This window comes from Chelonoidis abingdonii, chromosome 19, assembly GCF_003597395.2.
Source record: "Chelonoidis abingdonii isolate Lonesome George chromosome 19, CheloAbing_2.0, whole genome shotgun sequence".
Classification (NCBI taxonomy): Eukaryota; Metazoa; Chordata; order Testudines; family Testudinidae; genus Chelonoidis; species Chelonoidis abingdonii.
The window spans coordinates 18,064,155-18,080,682 of record NC_133787.1 but is presented as its reverse complement, the minus strand read 5'-3'; the positions used below and the strand labels follow the sequence as shown (position 1 = coordinate 18,080,682).

General features: G+C 41.6%; 1 protein-coding gene across 7 annotated transcripts in view; it reads left to right on the top strand.

Moving 5' to 3' along the window:
- PHKB (phosphorylase kinase regulatory subunit beta) overlaps positions 1-16,528 on the top strand; it is a 232,696-nt gene that overhangs the window by 175,738 nt on the left and 40,430 nt on the right. For all 7 annotated transcript variants that reach the window (XM_032787057.2, XM_075073813.1, XM_032787060.1 and 4 more), the window contains 4 exons: positions 10,564-10,647; positions 11,143-11,247; positions 12,659-12,741; positions 12,825-12,915. In XM_032787057.2, the coding sequence (XP_032642948.1) occupies positions 10,564-10,647; positions 11,143-11,247; positions 12,659-12,741; positions 12,825-12,915 (363 nt within the window). The remainder of the gene's footprint in view (positions 1-10,563; positions 10,648-11,142; positions 11,248-12,658; positions 12,742-12,824; positions 12,916-16,528) is intronic.

Here is a 16,528-nt window from a genome sequence, read left to right as displayed (position 1 = left end):
GAATTGTGCAATTTCCTGGAAAATGTCCTCTTGAAGTCAAAAGAATGTCAGCAATGCCCTTACCTATGTCATGAACATATACTGCACAGATAAGAATATTAAATAATAGGCAGTGCAAAGCAAATGTCCTCCAAGGCCTCATTTTCCATGAGGACTTTGCCGACGACCGATTGATAATTAAGGGTACAATAAATGGTGGATAATCTTGCACCCTCTGTGATGGTTCTCGATGTATCCAGGAGCGAGAGTCACCTTGTTACTCCCTGACTCTAGTGAGACGGAGTCTTGCTTGTGGTAGCTGCCCACCATCACCCGTCTTTCAGCCACTCAGTGACTCTCCTCTGGGCTATGTTAGTCCTATGTTTGCCTTGCAGATTAACAAGAGGTGCACCCCAGATCCAAAGTTCCCTTGTGAAATTCAGTGCTTGACACTGGCTATGTACAGAAATCCCAGTTCCTTTGCTGCCAAAGGAGCAGTGTACACCAGTTTACCAGTTTTACCTTAAATTGCTACTCCTGTATAATGCACAGCACCTGTGAGCACTTTCAAGAAAACAAAAGAAAGTTTATTTAAGAAAGAATAGAGATGCCACTAGAAACAAGAGAGTGTGAAGGGAACCTGGTTACAATATAAAACAAAATCATAAAACGCAAACTAGGACATACACTTATTAGATAGGATAGGTAACAACTACTAAAGTAGGTTCCCTAACCCCATCCCCTCCCCACCCCACTCCCAAAGTGCCGTCTGTTGCTGAGCTGGTTGGCTTCCCAGGAACAAGGATGCATGCTTTCATGAAATACCCCTGCTCAACAAGATGACTCCTCAGTGAATGGATTCAGAGTGTTTTTCTTCACCTTGTGATATACTGATTCAGTCTTTCAACTTTACTCAGGACAAGTCTACGCTATAAACTTACATCTGTATAACTACGTCGCTTGGGGTGTGAAATATCCACACTCCTGAGCAACACAGTTACACTGACCTAACCCTTGGTATTCCATTTTGTGTGAGACAGCGACCTGATGACCATGTCTGCGAAGAGTTGCCATATTCCAAGTTGCAATTTTTGTGGACTGTTGGCGATCCCAGATACAATTGGATGCATTGTCAAAATGTACTGCAGACATGCCTGCCAACATCAGAGGACGCACGTCCCCAGAGGCACTGAGGGGAAATGGCACCAACAAGGCATCTACAGCTGAAAGTAAGGCAGGGGCTTTAACCATGGTGCTGAGTCCTAGGTTATTCATGGTAAAAAAATAAAAAAAGTGAATGCTTATCCTGGGAAATACCTTGTCCCATTGGGATGAGATGGAGGCGCAGTAATGTGACCCGTTTCCTCGTCTGCCAGTATGGGCTTCACGCTGTGCGACCCGAGCCATTGAGTCTTTCTCAGCAACTTCCTTCGCTTCAGGTAGCTAGATGCAGCTTCTGCCCTGCATCTTCGCTGCCTGTGTTAGCCATCATTTTCAGAGTTCATATTTGAGCTGTCCACCTCATATAATGCCCAAGGTGATATTTCAGACAACCCTTCATCGTTGATGGCATAGGTCCAGCGAGCAATCCCCTACTTCAGATGTTACACCCCCTCCACCACAAAGAGGTATATGAACCATCTGGGTATATTGATTGCAGGACTAACAGAAGCAAGGCTAATAGATCATGGACATCACAAGGTGGAAGATTCTTTCTTTTCTTCTGTATTCTGGTGGCCCTAACCATCTATATGGGGTAGCACTATTACTGCAAGGTGAGGCCAAGTCCTCCCTGACAACCTGGATGCCCATGTCTCCTCGTTTACTTACTGCCTGTCTTAAACATCGGCATGGTTACCTCACTGTCATAGTAGTCTATGCGCTGATAGAGGAATCTGCTAACTCAGTTTAAGATCATTTCTATGATCAATTGGAACATCTAGTATGCACAGTCCCTCCACACGATAATCTCATGATCCTGGGTGACCAAAATGCAGTTACTGGCTCTCCGTGAACTGAGCTTGAACAGGTTGTTGGTCATTATGGTTCAGGCACACCCAATGATAACTCTTGCCGCTTGCTAACACTCTGTGCCTCCCAGAGTCTTTCTGTTCTTGGGTTATGGTTCAAGTGGTGACGCATACACCACATGTCATGGATCTCTCATGATGGCTTTACTCAGAAGGAGTTGGACCACATCATTACACATGATAGGCGTCTCTTTGCCTTCTGTCGAGTATATCATGGTGCAGAATGCGTGGCAACCACAGATCATCAACTAGTGGTCGCCCATATGGTGTTGATGCTCCAATGAGCAGGTAAGCCCTGTGCGATGATGAAGAAGTTTGACATTGACGCACTCCGTGTGCAAGGTTTAACCAACAGGTTTTGTATTGATGTCAGCAACAGATTCTTGGCTCTAGCTTATCTGCCAAATGACATAGAGGTTGCCTGGTCCCTGTTCACTTCTGCCCTCAAGCTATCTGCTGAGCAGACAATTGGATACAGGCATCTAGCATGCCTACCAAGGCTATTGGAGGAGGCCTTCCAGATAATTAAATTGAAGGCTGCAGCCTGCCAGCATGGTGATAAATGCACTCGTGATCAGTTGAAGTGAAAAATTGAAGCATGGCACTCCACGATCACAAGTGGCAGATGATGTTGAATTTGGCTTAGCCCAGGGGCAACGTGAAGCCAGCTTTCCGTGCCATTCGCAACCTTAGCGGTTGAGAGGTAGTCACTAAAAACGATCCTGAATGACAGCCAAGGCCATTCATGTAAATCAGAGGATGCCGTTCCCTCACGCTGGGTGGAACATTATCACAGTTCCTGAACCATCCTCCACTGTTCAGAGCTGGATGATCTGGCAGTCACTGCGGTTCAGGATCCAGACATTTGTACTGATGCACCACCATTAGGTGAAGTGAAGTGTGCCATCTCTACACTGAAAAACGAATGTGCAACTGGTGCTGATGGCATCCCCTCAGAGCTGCTAAAATGTGCTATTGATCCTGTAGCAGAATCACTTCTGGCCATCTTTCATCTGGTGTGGAGAACTGGAACCTTGCCAACTGCCTGGAAGGATGGCATTGTGATCTCACTCTGTAAGGGCAAGGGACGACACAGTGAATGTAAGAGCTACAGGCTGATCACCTTGCTCTCCATTCCAGGGAACGTGTTTGCACATGTTTTGCTGGCACACTTGGAGCCTTTGCCACATCAGATGTGTCATCCCCAACAGTCAGGCTTTACATGGAACGGGTCCTCGTTAGACGCCATTTTGGTCCTTCGCTTCTTGTCAGAGATACATCGCGAGTTTAGGAAGCCCCTGCATGTAGTGTATGTTGATCTTAAGGCTATATTTGATTCAGTAGACTGTGTCACGTTATGGAAAGTCTTAAAGGGCGTAGGTGTCCCTACCACTCTGCTGGACTTGATTAGGGAGCTGCATAATGGAACCATTGCCCGTGTTTGTCTGGGGAACCGGATGTCAGCGCCTTTTAAATCAGTATCTGGTGTTAGGCAGGGTTGCGTTCTGACCCCGGCACTCTTGTGTCTGGCAATGGTTTTCATAATGCAGCATTCCATCAGGTCTATAGGCACTGATATTGGTGATCTCTTGCTCACAGACCTTGCCTTTCACACAGGAGAGGAGCCAGTGAGTCCACTAATACTACTAGCCTCTCACAGGGCTGCTTCTCAGCTGCCCTACACCTGGGTATATCTGCAGCTGCCTGTGGCATGAAGCCAGAAGCAGTGCTGCTGTTTATCTTCCATGCGCTTCCAACCCTGTAGCTTAAGGGTCCCAGCTGTCTATTTGCATACTCCTGCAGGGAGGCTGTAACCCAATTACCCTTTGGTTGCCACTTTTCCCCACCTCAGCCTCCATGCCTGAGTCCCATTGTTTCCTGGTATAAGCACCTTGCGTTCTGCCCTTCCTCCCAGTCTTTGTGGTTCAGAGTGGAATATTCACTTGCACACTCCAATGGCTGGAGGAATTAATTCCTCCCTTTTGAAACCTGCTGAATGAGGGGCTCTGACTCACCACCTGCTGCCAGAATCCTGGTTCTGGCAGCCTCTGTCCATCAGCAGAGCACTTCTCCCCGGGCTGTGATGGTTGTTCCTTGCTTCCACTTCTTGATCCTTCCCAGGCCTCAAAAGGTTTCCCCACACCTGTGCACAGCCAGCACTCTTTACTCCAGAGGAGGGGTTACTGCCCCCTTCCTCTAGCGTGTAGGTACACAAATTCTGTTCCTTCTTAGGGTCGAGGGGTGTCTAAAGCCTGTGATTGCTTCACAAAGTTCAGCAAAGAAATGACTTCAGCCACGGCTCACAAGAGGAAATGATGGGTTCTCCCAGCTTGGCAGTACTGACCCTGTTACTGGCTGCACCTGGCTGCCCAGACCCCCTGTAGCCCACTTACATGGAAGGCACCATTTTAATTCCTGTTGCTCTGGTTGCTGCAGCCACTGCGCCCTCCCAGCACCTAACTGCTGATGCTACCCCTGGCCACATGGCTTCTATAGCCCACTACTGCTGTCACCTAGCTCCCTTTTCTCCCCTGGGGGGCAGTCCAAAACTCAGCCATCTGGCCCCCTCAAGCATGGGACGAAGCAGTCACAGAATCAGCTACAGTAATGTGCCCCCCCCCCTTGAGTGCTGGAGGCAGGAGTCACAGACTTGGCCACCATGGCTGAGCCCCTGTGAGTGAGCAGAGGGCCAGCACTTCTGATCATGATAAGCTAGCCCCATAGGGTGGGGAAAAGGTGGGGCAGTTCCAGACTGTCCAGCAGTACTGAAATGATCCCTACGCTCGTGATTTCTTGTTATCCACACATTGCCTCTTGTCTCCTGTCTCTCCCAGGAGCAGGGAGGCTAGGTTCCTACCTGGATTCTTCAGCACTGCCCACTCTGGATGAAATTATCTGGCAGCAGCTCATGGGCAGGAGGCTTTTGAAAAGCCCAGGAAGAGTTTAAATAGATTTGGAGAGGGGACTGGGGAAGCCGCACAAGCGCCCATCAGCCCAGACACTGGAAGGATCTGAGCAGGAGGAGGGGCCCATTTCTGCCTCATCAAGTATTATGTTCTTGCTCTTGCTTCCCCCTCCTTTCCAGGCACTTACCAGTCCAGTCAATAACCCGTCCTGTTGATACAGGAGTATGTGAGGGGGTATTTCCTTCCCACACCCCCTGCAACAATCAGAGCTGCAGGATTTTGTCTCTCTTTCTTTTCTAATAGTGTCTCTTCTCCTATTTTGCTTTTTCATCTTTCTCCCTTCTTGTTTCATTTCCTTTTCCTGGTTCTTCTTCCTCCTTTCATCATATTTTCTGTATTTACTTATATTATAATGTATAAATTATATAAAACTTTCAAATGTATTTTAAATTAATGCATTTTATATTATAAAGGACTTTTTGTTGTTGTTTTGAACATATTCTGCTAAAAACAATCACAAATGGTAATTTAAAGTCATTTTCCTAATCCCGCTATAGCTATCATTATTTTTCAGATGTCAGTTTGATATTTAATATACAGTAACTCCTCACTTAACGTCCTCCCACTTTATGTTGTTTCAAAGTTAAGTTGCTGCTCAATTAGGGAACATGCTCATTTAAAGTTGTGCAGTGCTCCCTTATAACATCGTTTGGCTGCTGCTCTGACCACTGCTTGTAAGATTCTGTGGAAGTGCAGTGACTTTATAAGGGAGCATTGCACAAGTTCCTCTTCTCCACCTCCTCTCCCTCCCTCCCACCGCTGCATCTCCACTCCTCCCCTCCACCCAGAAAGTCCCAAGTGTCGCCAAACAACTGTTTGGTGGCAGGGAAGCGCTGGGAGGGAGGAAGAAGAGCAGGGAAATGCTGGGCCTGCGCTCCTCCCCCTCCCTCCCAGAAAGTCTTAAGTGCAAAGTGCTGGGACGGAGGGGGAGGAGCAGGGAAGTGCCATGTCTCCACTCCTCTCCCCGTCCACCCCTCTCAAAAAAAGTCCTAAGCCGGCAAACACTTTTTTTTGGGGAGTGGAGGAGGAGCGGGGACGTAGCATGCTCTGGAGAGGAGGTGGAGTGGGGATGGGAAGAGGTGGGCCTGGAGCATCCCCCAGCACAGTCGGTGCCTGTTCTTCTCTGGGGAAGCTGCCACTGTTGCTGTAAAGGTGCTTCCTAGCGTCCTTGTCTGTAGTGGGCTGTGTCTGTGGGGGGTAAGCCAGGAGCACTTCCCAGCCACAGTACACTGCAATATATAATGCCTTTTGTCTGACCCCCAAAAAATGTCCTTGGATTTGTTTAACATTGTTTCACTTAAAGTTGCATTTTTCAGGAACATAACTACAACGTTAAGTGAGCAGTTACTGCAGTTCAAAATACTCAATTACAAAATTGCAAACTAGCCTAGCCACCAGTGATAGCGTTTTAAAACTAAAGACTCTAAAATGTGGGGCTCTGTCCAAAGAAATAGTATATATGAGAGGAAGAGCTGAAGAGGAGATATGAAAGCAGAAATATAAGAAGAGAAAAAAGAGTGTAAGGAATGACAGAAAGATAACCAACAGTTAACAAAGAAGAGGAAGATGAGGTAGACAGGAGGAATGCTGAGGATGGGGAAATTCAAGCAAGTAGAATAAGAAAACAGATGGTACAAGATATGGAGCATAGACTAAGTGATAGCAAAATCAAAGAATAGAAAAACAGATGGCAGAGGAGTCCCCTTGACTTTTTGTAAAGGACTCTAGAATCTGGATACCCATTATCACTCCAGGCTTTTACAGAAACCTCCAGCTATCATCATTTCTTGCTGCACTGCATTGAACCAACTGGATAGAGAAGGTTAACTTGAAAAACTTCCATTAGTGAATTGTGCAGTACTTGAGATATTTTTGGAGATGAACTAGTGTTCTGGCATTTTGAACTAGGGGTGTAGTTGGTAACTATAACATTGGTTAGCTTAAGGGCACATTTCCAAAAATAAAGAAATGAGGCTGAATCTGAGTGATGCAGTTTGTGGATTTTTTTTTAACTGTAATAGATGAAGAGATCTATTATTGGAAGATGCAGAGTAGATTGTAGAGCATAGCAGAATCCCCAAAGAAAGATATGGTATTATAGGATTATTAGAATTCCATTTTTATTAGTAGAGATAATTCTTGTGTATGTAAAATATTATAGACTGTTCTAGGGAAGTAGAGCTCCATCTAGTGTTACGTTACAATGTGCTTATTACTTGTCATTCATATGGTCTCCATACTATGTAAGAATAATCAGTTTAACATGAATGGCAGTTTTTAATTTGTTATGTACAGACACCATATTAAATGTATTAATATTTTTGACATTGAATGGACTCTCTAGTCTTTTCCCACTTGAATATAGTTATTCAGATTGGATAATTGTGATAGGGGACATTTTGTTCATTGCATTGTAGCACAGTGATTGACAATTCTATATCTGTGTTTACAACTTTGCAATGAGTGAAAATAGCCTTTGTGCTACATATGCAATTTTTTTTAAATGCTAAAGCCAAACAAGCTGACTCCAAGGCCAATTTACGTTGTACCTAGTCTGCAGAACATGGACGCATAGGTCAGCGAAGTGGGATTTTTTTTTTCCAAAACAAGGAGGAAAAACTCCCTCCCTTCAGTTTGATAGACAGCTAGAGTCCCATGCCTGTTAGTTACTCTCCCATCAGCTTCAGTTCACTAGAGGTAGGGTAGCCCTCAAAACAAGTTCTATTCCATGACTTTCTTTCCCTGTTTTGCATTAACTCTCCTTTCTCCCGTGGTAGTTCTACAGTACTTCATTGGATACAATTTTATTTTGTTACTTTTTGCAGCAAGTTGACTTTTCTTCTGGAAGGTCATCCTGCTGTAGAACCAGTAACCACAGTTTTCTGCAGTCTGTGAGGCTCAAAAAAACAGCAGATGATTTGAGCTGGCTAGAGCTGAAGTGTTCAATGAGACTTTGTTGTTTTCAAATATTCTAAATAGTGAGATTTCCTGCTATTACAATTAATTTACAGTTGCTGTTGGCTTATCACTTCTCATCACTGCATTATTGGCACATTGGTTAACCTAGCCCAGGTGTAATCAGCCAGACTGCAAAACTCTACCCAAGCTACTGTGTTCTCACATATGCTGTACTCCTCCACGTGTCTTTAGGATTTCTGGGGGCATATCCCATGGATCTTTATGCTGCAATAAGATGAGCCACTCTCATTCTTTCCCAGCCAATTGTGGGAAAATATTTGTCTTTCTGGGGACACTGAGGTGGAGGGAAATTGTAGGAAGGCATAGGAGGACTGTCAGCAGTCGCATGATTTATCCTGTGTCCGACTACACCACTGATCGGTTCGGTCATAGAGACCCCCTTGGTACCATCACCTGACATGCTGGAATTACCTCTGAGCCTGTTTTCCCTGCCAGCTTGGGACTTCAGAACCCTGCCTTGTTGAGACAGACATGCCAGCCTGCTGCAACACAGATCCAGGGTCTGAACCACGCCCCTAAAGCCGCAGACTTTAACCAAAAACTGCTCAGCAAGTCACCCAACTCCTGCACCCAGACACCCAGTTCCCAATGGGATCCAAACACCAAATAAATCCATTTTACTCTGTATAAAGCTTATACAGGGTAAACTCATAAATTGTCTGCTCTCTATAACACTGATAGAGAGAGATGCACAGCTGTTTGCTCCCCCAGGTATTAATCACTTCTCTGGGTTAAATAATACAAGTGATTTCATTAAATATAAAAAGTAAGATTTAAGTGGTTTCAAGTAATAACAGACCGAACTAAGTAAGTTACCAAGCCAAATAAAACAAAACACACAAGTCTAAGCCTAATATATTAAGAAACTGAATACAAGTAAATCTCACCCTTAGAGATGTTCCAATAAGCTTCTTTCACAGACTAGACACCTTCCTAGTCTGGCCTCAATCCTTTCCCCTGGTACAATCCTTGTTAGTTCGAGCTCAGATGGTAACTAAGGGATTTCTCCATGATTGGCAGCCCCTTTGTTCTGTTCCATCCCCTTTTATATCTTTGGCACAAAGCAGGAATCCTTTGTCTCTCTCTGGGTTCCCACCCGTCCTTCTAAATGGAAAAGCTCCAGGTTTAAGATGGATTCTAGTATCATGTGACATGGTCACATGTCCTGTGAAACTTCATTACCTACTTGCTGGCACTGGGGTATACAAGAAGGCTTACAAGTAAACAAAGCCATTTACAACCAATTATCCTGGTTAACGGGAGACATCAAGATTCTTAACCACAATTAATGGCCCACATTTTGCATAACTACAATAGGACCTCAGAGTTATATTTCATATTCCTAATTTTAAATACAAGAATGATACATACATACAAATAGGATGAACACACTCAGTAGTAGCTTTGTAATGGTACCTTACAAGAGACCTTTTGCATAAAGCATATTCCAGTTATATTATGTTCATACTCATAAGCATATTTCCATAAACATATAGAGGGCAACATCACAGATGTAGGAGGAGTGTCAGCGTCCGCAATGCAAAGTAGATGGGTTAAGCAGCATGCACACAACATACACACACACTACAGACAACAAACTTACCCCAAGGGTCACGTAATCGCTCCTCCACCTGGAGAACTCCCTCGTGAAACTCCCCTGTTAGCTACTCCTGTTCGCTAGCTCTCAATCAAAGAAAAAGAAGTATTTCTTCACACAATGCACAATCAACTTGTGGCACTCTTTGCCAGAGGATGTTGTGAAGGTCAAGACTATAACAGAGTTCAAAAAAGAACTAAATAAATTCATGGAGGATAGGTCCATCAATGGCTATTAACCAGGATGGACAGGGATGGTGTCCCTAGCATCTGTTTTCCAAAAGCTGGGAATGGGCGATTACCTGTTCTTTCATTCCCTCTGGGGCTCCTGCATTGGCTGCTGTCGGAAGACAGGACACTGGTCTAGATGGACCTTTGGTCTGACCCAGTATGGTCGTTCTTATGTTCTTATGCTAGTAAAGAGCATCTTTGAGATGCTTACATAGCTCCTACTTCACACCATGCTTATATTAGCAACTGTTATCCATCCCTCTCCTTTCATAAGCAATACGTTATTTTAAAAGGAGGGTTGGAGGACGATATAGGCCAGAGGTATACAGCAGATATATAATGAAGTTCAGTGCTGGTGATCTGCCAGAGGTGATATGGCTTTCATTATATTGAACATGAAAAGATTATTAAATGTTAATAGTCAATGAAGAGATTATTAAAAGTTAAGATGTAAATAATCAATATATTTCCTATTTGAATTTAATACATACTTCATATTTTGCTTCCTTATTTATCAAAATACTGGGCCAAATTCAGTCCTTGGGCTTCACTTTTAGTCAAGTTTTATCTGTTTTTCTCAGTTCTTCTACTGTGATACAGATGTATGTTCAAAAAGCCAATAGGAAGAAGAATTATAGTGGTTTTATATTTATGCCTTCCTCAAAAAAGAGCTGAATTCATGTTTCTGGTGGTGGTAATGCTGGGGTCAAAATCAAGAAGGACCTGAATTTTGTCTGTGTAACTGGATGTTCTTACAGTGTCACAATTATTGTTTCTTTCAGGCTTACTTTCATTTGGGGATTAATGACAAACTGGGATTATCTGGAAGACCCGACAGGCCTATTGGATGCCTTGGAACTTCAAAGGTCATTGCAAGAAGTGATTCATTTGATAATTAGCATATACTCCAGACAGATTCTGGATTATTCTGTGAAGACAGAATACTATTTAAGTTGTTGAATTTACTAAATGTAATCTTATTTTCTGCATGTAAATCTTATTATTTATTACAAAATGTTTTTAATATAGGTTGTAAACTCATTAAGGACAAAGCATAAGCTATCTCACAATTCAATTATTTCATGCCTTACCTAAGCACCTAATTACAGCAATATTTACTCATCCAAGACAAGCTTGATCATGATGGGGTGAACTGCTGTAATTAAAAAAAGAATGTGGATTTGCACATTGTGTAAGAACAAGGATTCTTCAGATTAGATTTTTCAGTTATCCTTTTTACAGATCCTTATTACTCTGACAGTTCTGCAAGACTACATCTGTGTTTTAACTTTTTAAACTGTATTAATGTTAGTTTCATATATTTTAAAGAAATGGGTAATGTTAGCTTTTTCTCCCTACAGATTTATCGAATACTAGGAAAGACTGTTGTTTGCTACCCAATCATTTTTGATCTAAGTGACTTCTACATGTCTCAGGATGTTATGCTGTTGATTGATGACATTAAGGTATTTATCTGTTGTTTATCTTATGCAACCTGATGAAATAAGTCCTATATTAAGAACAAATTGTGCGGTTCTAAAGGTTTGATGAAATGTAGGATTGAAAAGGGGAGATGAAAAAATTTATAGTCTGTATACCTTACTACGTAAAGCAAAGTTATGATGAGAAGAACAATGAAAATATTAGCATTAATATACTGTTAGACTAGTGCAGACCCTAGTGGATGTTCTGTGGTGGCAGAAAGCTAACTTCAGTAGAGGGTGAGAATGCGGTGGCACAACATGCGCAAACCCCTGTTTTCCAGGGAAACTGGCAAGCACAAGCCCCAAAGGCAGATACTTTTGGCTGGGGCAAGGGGCATGGTCAGTTCACTTAAGGGATGCTTTGACTGAAAGCCTCACCTGATGGGGCTTTTCTGGAGTCCTGGCCACAAATTAAAACTTGCCTTCCTTGAGTGAAACACAGTTAAGGGCAGCAGTGCAGATTAGAGCTATGTGAATAACTGGTTGTTCAGTTTGCACCAATGACTGGAACCTGGCTGTACCCCATCCCAAATCAGTTCCCTAGCTACCAGGCTGTAGGGTCATTCCTCTCTCTCAGGTCAGTTGAATATTTAATTATTTATGCAAAGTGGGACAGCATCAACAAGAGAAATTGAGAGACCCTCCATAGAATACCTATTCGTCCCAGGGGCAGGGCATTCATCTGCAAGTTCAAATCAGGCAGAGTGGGGATGTGAATCTGGGTCTTCCACTTCCCAGGTGAGTGTTCTAACCATGGGGCTGTCAAGTACTAGACCCTCTTCAGTTTCAAACATGGCACCTGAGGCCCCTTATGAATCTATCCTGACCTTTTTTTTTTTTTTTTTTTTGATGAAACTAACCAGTGAATTCATGTCAAATAGGTGAATAGTTTCAATTGACCTGAAACTACATTTTTTGTCAAATATTCTATTTGAAAAAAATGTCACCCAGTTCTAGTGCTAACATCACCTGCCCTATTCTCCCATCCTCACAGTGAAATGACCTGGATTGCAGCAGTTACTTCTGGTGTATAAAAGGTGCCAATTATCTCCCCTGTGCTTTCACTCACTATTCACATCAGAATCCTATTTATACAAATCAATAGATGTAATCTAATATTTCATTCTGCTCAGACTGGTGACTTGGTTGGTTTGTGCCTCACCTATAGTGAGAGCAGTGTTGTTATAAAGCTGTGGCTATGTAGTCTCTGCAAATGGCTTACATTCTTCAGAAAAAAATAAATATATAACTGAAAAAATTGATTAATTGTTCGGGATTTGAAATCTGTTGAGTTTATAGCAGTACCCTTTATTTTAGGTTGTTTGTTATAGTTACAATATATTGTACTGTATGTTTCCTGGCATGAATCAAATACACTTTTATGTTTACCTAGAATGCATTACAGTTCATTAAGCAATATTGGAAAATGCATGGTCGTCCCCTGTTCCTCGTGCTTATCCGTGAAGATAACATAAGGTATGGAATACATGTGAAGATCATTATTTGTAATGTGATTTTTCACATTTTTAATATTAATGTGTTTGTTTTTAAAATTATAGAGGAAGCAGATTCAATCCAATATTAGATATGCTGGCAGCCTTTAAAAAGGGAGTTGTTGGAGGAGTGAAGGTTCATGCTGATAGAGTGCAGGTATTTTTCTTCTTCTTCTTTTCTTCTAAATGTTGCATTCATACTCTGGCATTAGTCTGTATTAGTCCATGAACTGTGAATTATTTCTATAGACATTTTTATTCCATCAAAATTCTTTGGTTTCTCCTGTGACTTTTTAATACCTCACTGAGTATTACAAAATTAAGATGGGCTAAAGTCAAGGGTTCTGCTTTTTCTTTAAAGCCCTTTGTTCAGTTTCTGCACACTATAAATCATGCTTTCTCTAAGCAGGAGCACAGGGCTTTGATATTTTCTGTAAAGGTCCTTTTAATGTGGCAGGGAATCTATTTATTTTTTTACTTCCAGCCATCTGTCCTGTGGAATTTATCACAAAAGGGCAAGTCCTTGATATCAAGGGTTAAGGACTCTATTCTGGGCCATATCAACAGTAGGGAAAAGTTAGAGTTCCTGATGTAAATGTCATTGCAATCCATGCAGAGTGCTGCCTGCAGGCTCCAGGGGGCTTTTGATGTTTATCTGGAATGCCTCCTTTTTATTACTTTGCATTTTATTAAACTGATATATTGTCACAAGAAACATTTCTCAAACATTATCTACACAGTGTGCTCTTACCTTATTTTACACAATGTACTATTTCGAAGACCTCAGCAAACCATTGTTCCACTCCACATTCAATTCCCTTCCTTGAAGATTCTTTACATAACTAATAAGCCTTTTAGAACTGTTGTATCTATTTGACAATCACTGCTGTTTATGTTGTCTTTCTTATTCATGAAGGGTGCAAAAACATTTCAGTAACTTTTTTTAACTGGCTTGGTTCTAGGATGGTTTTCATCAAGGTTGTGTTGTGCTGTGTCTTGGTATTCTGTGTGCTCTGGGTTTTCACCATCCAATTCCAATCATGGGCACCAAAAATTGGAGATGAGCATTGTTGACCAATGCGACATTAGTAAATAAGGTTACATACTCTGCCCCACACCCCTGAGTATCTCTTCATGATATATTTCTTTGAAAACCTACTGAGATATTTCCAGGAATATATTGTTAAAGTAACTCTGAAGGTAATTAATCATTTCCCCAGGATTCAGTATAATATATACTGACTAGGTTAGGTTTATAACTATATTAACTATGTATATTACTATGTTAACATAGTATATTAACTATGATACAGTGAATGTTTACTTCCTACTATACTTTTAAACTAAGGATGGGGAAACTGATTTGGGTGAAATAGGAATCATCTTGAATCTTTGATTCCTCTCAATTCTAAATGTTTATTTGAGGTTTTGTAGAGTTTTAGGAAGTCTTACTATTCCCTTTCCCCCTTCTCACCCAAAATTTGTAGGCACTGCTGATCAACTGAGAATTATTTATTAGATAGAAAATAGTGAATATGTTCCTTTAGTCTAAGAATTGTCTTACAAACTTATCATGCAGTTTGGTCAGCTGATATATTATGCCAAATGTGCAGAAAATGCAAGAATTTCCGCTACATGAAGTGCAAAAGCTCAGTCATTTAATTTCCTGACTATAGTGTCATATTTTGGAAACTGTGCATTTCGTTAAAGAGGAAAAAGTCCTGAAAAAGTGGCTGAGATTGCAAAAAGGTGGAAACACATTATCTATTAAAACAATATACTGTATACTGCTTTTTCATAATTTATATTGTGTGTGTACATTTGTATGCACGTGTCTGATCATGTACAGATAGGCTTTAAAAATTTAATTCACAAAAAGGGGTGTACAATCTTTGCTTGTGACATATATGTTAAAATGTATTCATCCTTTCAGGCAGCATATAATTAGGCTTGGCAGAATTCAATTTTTATTTTTTTATAATTTTGACAGACAATATCTATTTAATGACAGTAGATGTTGAGATTCAAAAAGTTTAAACTTTATAACCATTAAAACTTAAATTGTCCACATGTCAAAATATACATAGTAAATATTCTTAAATCAAACTCTAATAGTTCTCAAGCAGCATTTTTCTTTGCCTAACTGTAAATTTCAATTATCGATGGAAATACTTTTTGTCTGGTTGTATGTGTCTAGTAAAATTGACAATTACTTATTAAAAACCTAATCCTTCCAAGCCTACAAATAATTTGTATGGTTTCCAGGACTGTTCTTAATATTTTTTACGTTCATTGTCTGTAACTGCTTCCATCATCACTGTGTTCTGGAGGATTATGTATGTCAGAAAGATGACTGGGGGAAATCATCTATACAAAAAAACAAAAAAAAACAAACAGCTTTTTATTTTCGCAATCAACTTTACTGTAAATTGCAGAATGGAAACTGAGTTTAAACGTTCACAGGACATGCATCCAGTTTTTTTCTTCTATTGACAACTATCAAGACACAATTCTTTTTAAGAAAGTCCTTTTAAAAACTGCTTTATTAGAACAGATTTCCTTTAGAAGTACATACATATGAAATTCATATGAATATTAAATGAATTAATTGTAATCAATAAGCATACTAAAATATTAATGACAGAAGCTTAACATTGTTATGAAAGAGACAGGGAGAGAGAGAGAGCGCGCAAATATTTGCCTGTAGAAGTGTGTGTGTACACATGTGTATATATGTATGGGGACAAGAGAGAAGTACTTCTAGACTAAGGAATGACTAAGAATAAGGACTCTCAATAGATTTGATATGCTGGGAGTTGGGTGAAACCTTACTGAAGCCTGTGGGCATAACAGGTGCTCTTCATTCAAGATAAATGTAAAAAGCAATTAAATAATCCAGATTCAGGAATTATGGCCCTGGGGATTCCCCTCCTTGGGGGAGGTTGACTGGAGGCAAGACCTTCTCCCCCACTCCAGGCAGCTGTGGAGCTCCTGGGGAGAGGAAGCCCTAGAGTTATGATCTGTGGAGCTGGGAGGCTTGGGCCCTGGCTGCCTGGATGAGGGCTGGCTGGCCACACAATGGCTGCAGCTGGGATTGGTACCCCGGGGGACACTGCCATGCATGCCGATAGCTAAGCCTACTCCCTGCATGCTGCTGGGCTCAGATGTGCTGAGGAGTCACCATCTCCAGCTCCTGCCTCTGCTGTGTATGGCCAAAGGTGGGCCTGGGCCCCTGCCCTGTCCCCTCTTTGTGCACCTCTGCACACTAATGCATAGTATAAGAGGAGAGAATGGCTACTTTACAATAACTGTGGTTCTTCAGGATGATGATGTCAGTATGTTCCCATGACCTGCTCTCTATCCCTGCTTTTTGGATTCCTCAGCAACGTGAGGTACCTGGACACCCACAATGGGAGTCACACTGACTATATCTCAAAGAACCACAATTGCTGTAGGGTTTGTAACCAGTTTTTCTGCAATTGTAGAAACAAGGCCTTCCTAAGCTATTTTGGTTTGTGGTGATAACATACTATACTTGCTACTCATGAACAGGAAAAGGTGCATGAAACTAAAGAGAAATTGGTATTTTAAAATATAGCAGTTTCTTATAAGTCTGACTCAAATGTTCCTGTTTAGTAGGGGGGAATTTGTTATGTTGCTGATCTCAGGCCAGGTCTACGCTACGCGCGAAAATCGATTTTAGATACGCAATTTCAGCTACGAGAATAGCGTAGCTGAAATCGAATATCTAAAATCGATTTACTCACCCG